This window comes from Falco naumanni, chromosome 2 (genome assembly GCF_017639655.2).
Source record: "Falco naumanni isolate bFalNau1 chromosome 2, bFalNau1.pat, whole genome shotgun sequence".
Taxonomy (NCBI): domain Eukaryota; kingdom Metazoa; phylum Chordata; class Aves; order Falconiformes; family Falconidae; genus Falco; species Falco naumanni.
Window position 1 is genome coordinate 122,135,937 of NC_054055.1, and position 14,355 is coordinate 122,150,291.

At 40.0% G+C, this 14,355-nt stretch overlaps 1 protein-coding gene across 1 annotated transcript in view; it reads left to right on the plus strand.

Annotated features, from left to right (window-relative positions):
- The first annotated feature begins 13,836 nt into the window (after positions 1-13,836).
- Positions 13,837-14,355, plus strand: part of LOC121083149 (ABI family member 3 binding protein) — a 163,873-nt gene continuing 163,354 nt past the window's right edge. Inside the window, exon 1 of the mRNA XM_040583185.1 lies at positions 13,837-14,029. Coding sequence (XP_040439119.1) covers positions 13,951-14,029 — 79 coding nt within the window. The 5' untranslated portion in view covers positions 13,837-13,950. The remainder of the gene's footprint in view (positions 14,030-14,355) is intronic.

Consider the following 14,355-nt stretch of genomic DNA (forward strand, 5'->3'; position numbering starts at 1 on the left):
AAACAGAGCATGTGGAGGACATGCTGGTAACTAAAAAGATTTTTTTCTTATATTTTTTAGATAAGGAAAAGAGAAGATGAATAAAAAAGGAAGATTCACTTGGTGCTCACCTAACCAGGTGGATAAGAAAGTTCCTTTTGCATTTCTTGTTTATGAACTGCTCATTATTAATGGTTTTCTTGTTGAAAACAAAACATTTTTGTTTGTTTTCAACAGAAGTAGCAGGATATACAAACTATAACAAATATATCCTTAGCTACGGAAGATTTTTACTTCCTTTTTACTGGTCCTCCAGCAGACCTGGAGGGGACTACCTCTTGAGGCTGTCAGTCTGTAAACTGTTTGCAGGAGCATTTGTCATTTGCTGTGTTTGTGCAGCCTGTGCTATAATGAGACTCAGACTAATTTAAAAACTGAAGTCATATGTATCTTTACAAGGATATTTTTTAAAGGTAAGTGTTGTGGCTTTTCTGATCTGTCATACAGTCTGAATACTGAACTGCAACAACCAAGCTCACATACAAAATAAGAATCCAGGTGGTGGCAAGTAACACAGGTGCTAAATGCAACTAGTGATAGTACTGTTCATTCCTGGCTTTCTACAAACTGATCATCACAGAAAATAAAGACCCATCTCATAATCAGGATATTTGCTGAGGAGTGTGTGAAGATTTATATCGGCCTCCTCTCAACTTTTAAAGTTTAAGTAGAGTTTTTGATGTAGGATGTTTTAATCAGCTAGCAGTTGCAAGAAATGGTATTCCTCATATGGTGTCTGCAGTACTTGTTCCCTGTTCTTTTGGTACCATAGTACCAGGCCGTTCTGTGGGAGAAGGGAAAGGACATCAATCAACCTTTGAAAGAGTAATTCTTCTTTTTCTTTTTTTTCTTTCTTTTTAAAATTTTTCTCCATTTTAAGCTAACGGGCCATCTGATCACTCATTCTTTTGCTGGGAATACATTTTGAAGAAAGCTGCCTAAAGCTTTTAATGGCATTTTAATGTGTAATGTTGTGTTACCATATACAAAGATTTCAGAGAGTAAATGGTATAAATATTTACAGCATTTAATATTATCTGAGAGATATTTTTCTGTTAGTTTTCTCTTCAGATCAATTTAGAAATTAATTATAACAAAGAGTAATTTGACCAAAGCTGGACATCCTGTGTATTAATAGCAAAACATCATCTCCGTTAAAGGCATTTGTTGAGGAGCTACCTCCACCATTTGTTGTTTCTAAGGCAGTTAATAAGTGTGCTGCTATGAATGGCAGATGACATAATTTAGCCAGGTATTGTGTTTATCTTATCCAATTACTAGAAAGTTAAAATATAAACACTCCCTGCACACACACAGCCCCCACCCCCCCCCCCCCCCCCACCCCCCCCCAATAATCCTTGCTTTGCAAGACTGTGCTACCAAGATCTCAAGGCATGTGTTTCATGCACATTTTTGGGTACTGATTTTAACATTCATCCAGCCAGGCACTGCCCTGCAGGAGAGATCACTGGCCCATGCCTGAAATCTTTACTTTTAACTTCACCGTTTTGGTCAGTGTTGTAGAAGATAAAAGCTCACTCCCTGTGTCTCTCCTCCCCCACACCCCCCTTAGCTTGGTGATGCATTGAGTAATAACAGTTGGCAACTTTGTTAGTTGTTTTGAAAACTAGAAAAACCCTTTTTGTACCTTAGAGACCAAATGTTGTTTGGGAAATAAGTGATGTTGTATTCTTTGTCAGTTTATTGGCAGCTTTCTCACATGCTTTTTTGGAAAATCCCTATAGTCCTCATGTATTTCTTCCCACCATTCCCTTCCCCTACTTTCAGACTACAGAGGACACCTCCAGTTCTTCTATTGTCATGTTGCTTGAAGAACTTTTGTCTTTTCACATCCAAATGCTGTTCCCAGAGGGCCATCTAGAAATTGTTCACCCTGACTCATGTGAAACTGAGCTAAATCTCCTCTGATCAAAAAAGTTTAAACTGTTTTTCTGAGAAAATAATGTCTGACACTGTAATTTCCATTTGAAAACAGCTAACATCTGTGGAAAGTGCATAACCAATGCCTGAGGAATTTCTGCGAACTAAAGTCCATGTCATGTTTGACTTTTTTCAGTTCTATAGAAGAAAAGGAGGGGGGGAAGAGAAGCCTCTGACCCAAGATTGAGCTAATTTTGTTTTCTGCACGCACTGACAGTATCAAGAGGTTGACTTTCTTTCTGCTGATTTCACCTTTTGTTTGGGGACCACTCTACACTTCCAGCACATGTTCCCCTGTCGCTGGTTCACTGTGGGTGAGCCAACATCTTGAACTGCATGATTAAGAATTAGTTGATTCAGCGGATTAACTACATGTTTGTACTGCTCATCCATCGTTTAATGATACTGCTGGTGCTGCGGGGTTTTCCCCTTAACTACTTTGACTCACTTTATAGATTGAAGGCAAATTTTTTGATGCGGTGACAAATGACAGAACAGTTCTTATTATGACAGACAGGCTTATTACAGGAGGTGTGCTTGTGTACATGTATAGCAGATTATAAGGTTTATTTCCATCTATTGAATGAGCCTAGTAGTCAAGACTGGGTGGTAATCTAGCAGCAAAACTGATGTGCATAATGTTAGTCTCTGACATGTATATACACCATTCCAGGGGTTCTGTTTGCTGATATCTGTGAGCTTTTGATGCCCTTCAATGTTCCAATTTTCCAAACCAAATCTCCTGGTATTATGAGAGTTGTTATAAATTATACAGGGGAATGCAAGCAGTTTAGCTGTTCTTCTTCTGATACTATCTGAAAGCCAGACACATCACACTACGAATTTAAATTTTGAGTACTTTCCTGAGTTGGCTAGGGAAACTTGCATCCACAGGGAAGCACGTACACTGCTTTATTGATAAGTGATTTCAGTATGTAGTGAGAATGGGATCCATTCTGTTTGGACAAACCGTGATTTCTGTGAATACCAATAATTCTGCACATCTGCCTTTTCTCTTTCTTATAAAATTAATCTAAGAAAAAGTATTGTAATTCTTTTCTGCCTTTACAGTCTAGAGTTTTCTTACCAAGTGATACTCTTTTCTTTGTGACTTTTGATGGTTCATCATATGTCAGACTCAAAGTAGGAAATGTCCTCTGTTCCTCTTTTTTTAGAGCTCCTCTTTGCAAAAGCATGCTTAGTGTCTGCTTATGAAGATAAGAATGGGTTATGAGTTAACAGAATATGTTCCCAATTTCACAGGTATCTTACTAGAGTGAAAGGAGGTTTAGATCTGTTTGAGGACCATTATTGCTCCTGATCTGCAACTGCTGTGAGCAGCTTCGTAGCCAAGATTCAGAGATTCATTTTCTCACAGAACACCAATAAGTAGCTTTTAACTAAAATAAAAAGGGAGATATTTTTTTTCCACAGTCCACTGGAGAGGGTATAGCAAGCTCTTTATAATGTGGAAAGAAAGGAAAAGATAGTGCTGGAATGAATCACACCCCAAAATTGGCTTCATGTTCTCTCTTACTTTTAATTAAGAGATAAAAATTGAAAATCAATGAAGTGGTGAGTAGGCATATGTTAATGTTTTGCCCATATGTCTTCAACTAGTGTTTCTCATCTTTGAATACTTTTTGTGCCCTTTCATTGGTGTAGCAGATACTCAGCTTATTTAAAAGCAAACAAACAAAACCCGGCTTGTATGGGTTTTTAAGTTAATTGATGCAATATTTTTTTTTTTTTTAATCTGCAACAAATGTTATTGAGCATCTATGAAGTGTTCCAAATTTCTTATTTTCTTGTTAGGGGATAATATGCAGTTATTATGTGGCTTCTTGTACCTTGGCAGTGAGGAGTTTATGCTTTCATGTTGTAGTCATCTTATCCAGAAGACTTGCTTTTACAGTGTTTTTTGTATTTTTTTTGAAAATTTGTGAGCAGCTTGCGTTTTTCTGCAAGCATCTCTGTGGTGAACTGATAGCAACTGCAGGGAAGTGTCAACACAGTAAAATGTACGTGATGCTCAAAGTTCTCGTTAGCCTTGACTGCAGTGGTACCAAGGATTAATGGCTTGGAAGAGGAAGTCTCTCCTCTTGGAGAATATCCTTACATTTTATGACTGATGGATACTACCATTACTGAACTTGTAATGTATTTGTCTTGTAACTAAACAGGAATTTATAGTTGAGGGTCATCTGGCACTTTGTGCTTAATACAGGAATGCTCCAAAACTTTTACTCTGTCCTGTTGACCTCTCTCACCTCAAAATACAGGAACAGTAATTTTGAGGGAAGAGGTTTTGAAATGAACTCTGGGTTTGGGTGCATGTTTCTTTGTGTTTGTGTTTGGTGTAACAGAAACACAGATGCTGATATTTGAAAAATAGTAGTATCAACTCTTAAAAAAACTCAAACCTTTACACAAGAGACTTCCAAAATGTACTATTACACCTGGCTATGCTCCAGATGTCATCCACGTCTCTGTAGCAGTTCCCAGCTTTTACAGACTGAGCTCTTGAAAACTTGCACTTTGGATACTCTTTGGATACCATGTCTATGTTCCTTGATAGTTTTTCAAGATGCTGAGGCACAAGCGGGTTCAAGGCATTCTACATATCTTACTTCACAAAAGAATTTTACAGTTTTATATGAAAGAAAGGTCTTACAAGCTTTTTAAAGCATACAGCTCAGAATTCAGTTTCCGTGTGCTCCACATTATGAGACAGTTCCCAAACTGTAGGTCTCCCAAACACTAAGGATTTCTTTAGGAGAACTGTGCTAAATTCGGTGCATTGGTATTCAAAGTTGACTGAAGAGTGTTAAATTTTAACTTGGTAACTTCACTGATTCAATGAGATGAATCAGGTACATTCTTTCTAACACAGGGCTTTTCTCACCACATCTGACTATAATAGCATTTTTTGGTGAAGTCATTGCATAACAAAGGATTTAATAGTGTTACATAGTGAGCAAATGGGTTTCTTCTTGAGCATGTGGTATTATAACTCGCCTGCATTGTTCAGTTTAATGTGGGACCTTTTCATTTAGGGGAAGGGAGACTTCTGAATTTGTTTAGCTGTTAATAGTATTTTAAATTTAGGAATTATGGGAAAGATTGTGTTCTCCAGAGCGATATTTACTTTTCCCATAAGGTAATATACTGTTTTCTTTTTCACATATGTACTTTTGTACCTCATATGAGATCAGGCAAATGCCTTGAAAGAGAATCTCCAGGTTGTCTCCACTTTCATTTTGGTGGTGTCATGGGGTTGTCTTTGGGTAGCACCAACCAGACTATTTTCAGATGGAACTGAATTGGAAAGTAAGATCCACATGTGCATGTAACTCGCCGTAGCCACTGGTGGCCATTTGGTCCATGGGACAAGGTTAAGACTAGTGTTAAGTATTCCCCTTCCCTCTTGAAACATGTAAAGCAAGGATGTTGTGCCTGATGCACTGTTTGGCTGTACAAAGCTATTTCTTTTGGGCTGCACTGTTTGCTAAAGCTAAGCACAGGTCTTGACGTTAAAGAAATCTTCTAACAGACATTTGAGAGCTACCTGCAGGAGACATGCTGTTGCTGTTAGTTTTTTAAGTGAAACAGAATTCCTTTCCTCTGCAGGTAATGTGCTTTGTCATTATGTGGACTATCATGTTTAGAGTTGTTTTGGTTAGACTTACAGTTGTAAAATACTTGCTCTAAGATTGGCATGCAAATAATTTTGTTTTAAAGGCAGAATGCCTGCACTTACTGGTTTTTTATTAATACTGGGTTTTAGTTTGATTCAGATAAATTGTATGTGCACTGTTATTTTAATCTTCATATAATATACCTTCCTTTTTTTATGTCCCTGGGTACAGAGAACAATGATGACAACTAAAGGTATGAATATGTACATTAAAAATTATTTTTAATAATTTTGCAGTGTGCTTCAGAATAATGTAGTTCCATTGATCATTAGCTGCCTTTTTCAGATGCTTTTTCAGAAGTGTACAGTTTATAGTGTTTTTTACACATTTAAATTCTGTGCACAGTAGTGACAAGCAACCACAGTTGAAAGTTATTCATGGTATTTTGAACTAGAGAAACCTGCTGATGTTGAGTGTAAACTAATATGGCCAAATTCAGTGAAAAAGGTTTCTGGAAGATGTGTTTTAGGCCAAAATGACTCATAAGGAGAGGGGAATAAACATGAATTATTTCCCTCCTGTCTTTGCATGCATTCATCAAATCTCTGCATCCTAGCCAAAAAAGTAGTTTTCTTATGCCAAAAAAATAAGTATCCTTTAATAAAACTAAGAACCTGGTTGTCTTCCTCCACCTAACTCTGAGGTGACTTCACTGCTCTCCCTAACAGTTAACAATGTTTTGGTTTTATTATTTGCTCTAGTTATTTCCAGGGCTTCCCCGGGCTTTCTGTCAGGATGTTTGAATGATTCATGTAGGGAAAGGGAGGGGAGAGGGAAACAGGCACAGGCTGCGGCTGCACCTGCTGTCCCCAGAGTCGGCACTGAGTTGCATTGAATTCCATGCCCCAACCGCAGTGAGGCAAAATCTAAACTTTGAGTTATATGCTGATGTCTTCTTTTTCTGCTGTGATTAATTGATCTGATGGACATGGAGAGAATAAATTTTTCTGTTGTAAGTTAAAGAATGCAGGCAATAGCCTTGTGTGCTCCTTTGCATTGCCTTGATATGGGACATAAGATATTTATCCAAAGAGCAGTTTAGTCTCCATCTCCATTCTGCCTGTCAAGTTTATGCTGGGATGACATGGTGAAACAAAGAGATAAAAAGATAAACGGCGCAGAACTGGCAGGTTTTGGCTGTAGCTGCTCTCAGCCTGTGGGTATACTGGCTGTAGTGTACTGAACTGAAGCAGTTTGATTAGTAGCACCGCGACCAAGCGAGGCAGCCGTTCCGAGAGGCACGGGCTATTCTGTGTAGGGCCGCGCCCCAGGGATACAGCGCTGGCCCTCCAAACCGTGCTCACCTCCTGGTGCCTCAGCGAGCCCGCCGGCCTCCGCGGCAGCCCGCCCGCGCAGCGCCCCGGGGTGCTGCCTGCCCGCTTGGTCCGGCGGGTGCCCCTGAGCCAGCCCCGGGTGCTGCCTGCCCGCCCCAGCGCTGCCCGCCCGCGCAGGGCCCCGCAGTGCCGCGCTGCGGGCCGCGCACGCCGCGAGCTGCCTGGAGGGCGCAGCCTGGCGGCGGAACGTGGCGCCGCTGGTGCGGGGCGGGGGCGTGCGCGCCGCGGGGGCCGGGGGCGCTGCTAGGAGCAGCCAAGGGCGACCCAGCGTTACAGCCCCGGGCACGGAACGCTTGCGGACGGGTCGAGAACTGAGGAAGAATGTTCTCTCTGTGAGGGGTGTTTAGAGGAGGAAGGCAGAGTTACTTGATGAGGATGTGGCTGAGTGCGGAGAAGCACATACCATTCTTTATGGCACAGTAGTTTGTCCTGCAGCAATAATCGGAAATAAACTCAATCTGTATCGGCAACATGTGATACGACACGTGGTGTTCGTTCCTGTACAAACCCATTGTAGTGTAACTTGGCAAACATCAGAACAGTCAGTCGTTAATACTTCATTATTGTCTTCAGAGGTGGGTGCTCCTGATGATCTGTGCTGAAGACGGACATCTCTTCTTCACAATAAAATTGTCACTGGCATCAACATTCATGTTCTAAATGTAAAACCAGACATTTTATATCCCATCCTAGTGTGTAGTAATAGTCTCCAGACTTCACATCTGAGTTCACTAATGTACGATCACAGTCCACATTATCTTCACAGATCAGAACAGACTGTGGAGAGCCTGAAAGAGACCAGGGGAGGCTGACTTCTGCAGTGGGAGACTGTAATGGAACACTGAAAGACTGAAGCTTACTACTGTGTGGATTATGGAACCATTCTTCCAAAGCTGTCTAAGTGAGATAGAACTGGTACTTAAAGTCTTTGCTCACAGATTAAGTCTATTTAGAGTAATTAAGTTAAAATCCAGAATAATTTAGGCCATTTTAAATTCATTCTAATCCCAGGAAAATTGATATACCAAGATGTTTCTGATTCATACAGCTCCTGTGTTGAAGATTCATTACTGTCACATGCCTTCCTATGTTTTGCTCCTTGTTTCTGCTTGCATTTCAGCTTAATCACATGCTTTTTAAGCACTGATAAGTATTTAGAGATGATGGCAGGAAAGGCATAGACAGAACATGTTTCGAAGGAATATTGCAGAGTAATCCAGTGATCGGCTGCATTTGTGTTAATTATGTCAAGTGGCACAAATGTATAATGGTATAGAAGATGGAAGAGTTTTCTTCAGACAGCATTGTCTTCAGTACTAAGTAATTGCATAGTCCTTCAAAGGGCAGGCTGGGGTTTTGCTATAGGAGTTTTATGCAGTTAGGCAGATTTATTTCCCTTAAGATATAACAATGAAGGGGAAGCCTTCAGCTGAGGAACCCTTCAAAGAAATACTAAGTGTATTGAGTACTTGCTCACACAAGCTGGTTTCTTGATAGCAGTTTTAAATATATAGCATAGCACACATAGTGTATCTTATAGAGCATACGTCTGTTTAAGTAGTTCATACAGAGTATGATCAACTAGTTGGGTAAGTGGTTGGGTGCTTAGGCTCAGAGGGCAGTAGTTAATGGATCTTATGCTACCTAGATAGTAGTAACAAGTAGTGTACCACAGATGCTTATCTTGGGACTTATTATTAACAGTTTTGTCAGTAATCTGGAGGAGGTCACAGAGTGAACTCTTGTCAAGTTTTCAGGTGACAGAAAATTGGGGTGAGCACTTGATATTCTTGAGGGCAGGGCTGCCATTCAGAGGGATCTCAGCAGACTGGAGGAATGGGCTGAAAGGAACTTCATGAAATTCAACAAGAACAACTGCAAGGTCCTGTACCTGGCTGGGAATAACCTCTGCGATGATGAGGGCTGACTGGTTGGGGAGCAGCTCTGCTGGAAAGGGAGTTTTGGGGGCAGAAGGCTGCAGGGGGTCAGCAGCGGGCCCTGGCAGCAAGGCAGGTCAGCGGTGTCTGGGGCTGTGTGAACAGGAGCATGGCCGGGAGGTGGAGGGAAGTAATTGTTCCCCACTACTTGCCACTTGTTGGGCCACATATCTAGCCAGTGTCCGGTGTTGGTCTCTCACCCTGCCCCCAAGTACAGGACAGGCATCAGTAAACTGGAGAAAGTCCAGTGAAGGACAACTGAGATGGTGATGGTCTGGAGCGCTTGCCCTGTGAAGACAGGCTGAGGGAATGGGATTTCTTCAGTCAGAAGAGGTGGCTTCAGGGGACCTAACAGCAGCCCTCCCAGTGCTTCCAAGGAGGATGCCAAGAAGATGAAGCTAGGCTCCTCACTGTGTTGTGTGGTGGGAGCATGAGAGAAAACAGGCAGAAGTTGAAACAAGGGAGGTTTAGAGTGGTTATAAGGGGAAAATGTTTTCCCTGGGAGGATGGACATACGGTGGAGCAGGAGCCTAGTGAGGCTGTGCAGACTCCTTCCTTGGAGTCTTTCAAGACCTGACTGTTAAGAAATAATTTTAAAACGCAAAATAAGCCCTAAATAAAATAATACAAAATATTGAGATTGGGGAGGAGTGGCAGAGTTGAAAACCTGGAATCACACTGATTGTCCATGTGGTAGGCCATGGTAATGTTGAAACTGCAGGAGTGTACTAGGTTGTTTGAGTTATGAAAGGAACAGTAAGGTAAGTTAATAAATTCATAGAGAAGCTGAATAAATGCTTTTGTTTACCCACTCCATGTCATGCAGAACTGTGGTGAAATGCACAGTAAAGAGAAGTCACTGTCTGAAATTACAAGTGTCAAATAAGTGACTGCTGGAACAGTTTGACAGACTGTAACAAAATGTCACAAGAACCAGCTGTTCTGGCCATCCCTTTTGACTGATTTTCCTCCTGTCACTCTGTCTCTGATCCCATTCATTTGGAGATCTGGAACCCAGTTTGGGATCAGGACACTAGAACTGACATTGTCATTTTTATGCTACCAAATTAGATACGTCTTACATTTTGACTAATAGATTACCATGTGACCGTGTATTTTTGACAGCATGAGAGTTCAAATGTTTGCTCATCAAGTAAGAGTGGGAAAAAAGAAGTACTTGTAGACTCTCAGAAAGTAAGAGTTAAGAGTTTCTTTTTTTCTTCTTTTTCTTTTTTAAGCAACACATCTGAAAGAATGTTCTTTGGCATCTCTCTTTTCCTGAAGGCCTTTAGAGGAGATCCCGTGACATTTACAAGAAAAAGAGTCCAATAGTTGAGTCACACACAAGAGAATGGTAATTATAATTAACATTTATGTAGCATATTTTATGACCAAGGCACTTCTCAAATAATTGACAGCACTGGTGAGAGGTACAGTACCAACCAGCAGTGGTGTTGAAAAAGAACCAGTGTACTGCAAGTAAGTCTGTACTCTTAGAGAGCTCAGTATGGCATTGTTGTGCTTTTCAGAGTCAAGACAGGATTCTGTTTTTTAAGGTTATGGTTTATACGCTCTCCCTGCTTTAAATTAGAACAGTAAGGAGTTGAGTCACCTTAGCTTTTGCTTGTCAAAATAATCAGGAATGATAGGTGAATTGGAACAGAGCCCAAATCTCGACAAAGCATATTCGTATTTGGAAACAAAATGTAAAATCCCGTCTGCTGCTCTCCTCCCTCCTCCTTCCTCCCAACTTTTTTTCTTTTCCTTCCCATACTCTTGTTTTCACTGTACTTACTGGTCTGGGAACTATTAAAATAGAACTAGAAAAGCTCTGCTCTGCTCCCAGTCTAGCTGTGATACCATCTTGTTGGAATCTGTGTTTTTGAGATCTACCCAGAGAGACTCATTTGAAGTTGAGGTAGGCAAGAAAACTTTTGAGGACTTGATGTTGTTACTTAAGCATTAATTTTATACTGAAGAGGAGTCACTAGGGGATCAGAGGTTTTGACTTTTCCTGAACAAATTTGATCTGTTTGAGACTTTTCATAACTGTGCTTACCTCATTTTTCTTGCCTTTTATGCTAAAGGTATAGTAACAAAAAACTGTCATTAATTGAATCTTCTTTGTTTAATCTTTTCCTTCTGAGGGGGTAAAAGGATGGGTAATATAATTCCAGGTTTGTGTGGATGAGAGAAACCTGAGGAACTTCTGGGTTAGATAATTTCTGCTGTGAAGTGTGACATACAGTTTTCATTTCTGTGAACTGAAACCAGATGCTGTCTTTTGTTTAAATGGAGATTGTGGAGCAGCCCTCCAACAAGAGGAGAAATCTGACACCTGAACAACGTTACAGAAGCATCTGGTAGTGCAGGATAGTGCTTGAAGTCCCAGGAACTTCCTTCTGGTTCCATGTTTGGTTTTTCTCTGCAGTAGTCAGCATCCAGTGAACAGCAGAAGGATTTAGGAAAAAAGCAGAGCAGAACCTGGTGTGGTTTTTTACATTTTTTATATAACAGGTTTCCTAGGAGAGGTCAGTTCTGTAAGAAAGTAAGTGGACAAAACCACTGATCCTATAGATGGTACAGATGCAGGGAACATACCACAGTTGCCCCTGGTGAATCATATGCTTGATAAGACAGAAGGAAGTGCATCATGACATGTGTTTTTGAACTCTGCGCTGAGCAGAGTTGTTTTCTACAGGAATGATCAGAGGGAAAGGGACCTGAGTAGTCTGCCATGGTTTCAAGAGGAAGGTTAAATGTCTCTATGGTGTACCAAATGAAGGAGTGTTTGGATAATGAACAGGAGGAAGAGGAAAGGTGTAACTGGCAGCAGAGAAGCAACTGGTTGTGAAAACAAGAATGAGAGTATATTTATCTTGTGAGGGGATAAACCCCATTTTTTTAGGTAGCCAAATAACTAATATGTTTCACTGAATTTTTTCTGAATAGAAGTTGGCCTTTGTATATTTTGCTGAAAGGTGGTGTGTGATCTCTAAAAGAAGAGTGAATTTACCATAAGACAAGCCAGTAGAGTCTACTTTACAGTAATACAAAGACAGCTGTGTGTTACCAAGAAGTACTTCTCTCCTGAGAAACTACTCCATCAAATGATTGATCTCTTATTTTTACTTTTGAAGAAGAAAAATACTTTCTGGCGCATTTTTGAAAATAGTATTTTCACCAAAAAAAGAAGAATGGCACATTTGCTCTGTGTATTCAGTTTTCTGTCATTTAAAACTCTTGCTGTCAGGTGTGGTCAGTGTTTTGGGAGACTTCTTCCAACTGTATGGCCTTTTAAATATCTTTCATCTAACCCAAATTGTACCTGTTGCATTTCTCTGTTCATAGTGTTTGTATTCAGGGTCTGAATCCTCCCAAAGATGATTGAGGTAGTAGTGTTTGGGGATTTTGGGGGATCTGCCTTCCAACTTGCATTTCCCAGATGTGAGTTCGTGAATCAGAAAAAGGTTTCCTTATGTCAGAATTAAGAGGGTGTGATCAGGCTGGAAAACATTTGCATTGTCAAACTCTTTTTGTTACAGTTGTGTGCTGTCCATACTGATTAGAAGAGCTTGAAATTCCTTGTGTTTTTCTCTAGAACCATTCCTGTTAGCTTCTGTTTTGAAGTTCTTCCTGAAGTATGGAGTACATGGAGTCTTTTAATTACAGTACTAATCTGTTTTTTTAAGAAATTCTCATGTATGCTTTAATATATTACTCTTTTATTTTAAACTACTTTGTTTCTACCATGTCCAGGTGCTAATATTGTGATTTTTCTTTGCTTATAGAACACAGTATGAAAGTAGGACAATGTCAGTTCCAGGCAAGTGGGGAGTGGGTACACACCAAACATACTGAAGGGCTTTACATATTGCAAGCAGTGGGTATGTTTGGGTTTGGTTATTGATGTTTGGGGTTTTTTTTCTTTTGGGGGACTGGTTTGGGTTGTGTGGTTCTTTCTTGGTGTTGGGTTTTTTGTTTGTTTGGTTTAGGTTTTTCTTGTTTGTTTTTTAGTGAGAGAGAGGTATCACTACTCAGTTGAATAGATGTAATCTCTTTGGGGATGTTTTCCAAATACTAAATGCTTCCATATTCAGTTGTAACCTTTTCCTTCTGTTTCACCCTTTCCTTCCCACCTTCTGAGTTGTGAGTAGGACCAAATTCTGTGCCTACTCCACCCATGGTAAACACTGAGTCAAACAGCTTTTAATGGGATAATGGAATTTCTTTTTCATTTACAGTTAAGTAACTGTGGTGAGAGGATCTAGCCCCTGAAAGGAGATTGCCTTTTTGCTTTCAATGTGCATTGTGCTGATGGACTCACCAGACATGTATGAAAGGAGAAAATATAAAATATTTGTAAATTACCAAAATCAGATAAAAGTGAAAAAATAACATTTAGTTTTTTCCAAACACAGGTCTTTTGCTGAATAAATATTTATCATACCAGTTTATAATGTCATGTAAAATGAAACTAGTATTTATTTTGCTGGGATGAAAGCCACATCTAGCCTGAATTAATATTAAGCAAGATCTTGAGATTGCAGAAATACTGAGTTCAAGATAGCAAACGGTTTTCTGATTACTGTGAATGTTACTTTTGCATTTTAAGTCAGGCTTTCTTGGATAAAACAGTGAAAATGTCTCTTAGATCAGTTTTAAGTTAGTAGAAGTTCTTATATTCCTTGTTTTATTTGCATGAAATTTAAGTGATCAAATGGTAATTGCTTATCCTGAGCAGTGGAAAGACTTTGTAACAAACCCGAGAAGGTTATTGTAGGGGGAGCCTGATGATCTTTTTATTTTTTTTAATGCTAATTCTCCTTTTCCAGTGGGAGTGAATGATGTCATCCTGTCTCCTCCCACTGTGTAAACGAAGCTTGTGTCAAAGTGTTGCTGCCTCTTGTCACAGAGAGAACAGTTCACTTAAATGCAGCTGCAGTACTTCTGTGTGATACCTGTCAGAATCATTCCCAGAGCAAGGTTGGGTTTGTGACCATGATGTCAAGATTGGTCTTTCTGCTTTTCTGTGGATATATTGCTCTAAACCTGGGAAATGCTCAGAAATTGCCAAGAGGCAAGTAGCTATGACAACTTTCTGGGGTTTTGTTTGTTTTTCTGTTGTGGGGCTTTTTTGTTTTTTAATGTTTGTGTTTTGCTCTGGAAGTTTGCTTTCAACATGTTAGGGATGATTAAAGGTAAAGGAAAAGATGAAAGATGATCAGTTAGCAGGGCAAAGTCCAGAAAGTAACTTTAAAGCTCTTGAATAAAACAAGCGTAAATGTTTTGTGGTGTCTTGTGACTCTAGTGAGTACCATGAAACAAAGTAACTGTATTTAATGAATTTTTAATGATTTAGATGGCATTGTGCAGGTTTGTGGTTTAAGGTCTTAAAGAAACTGA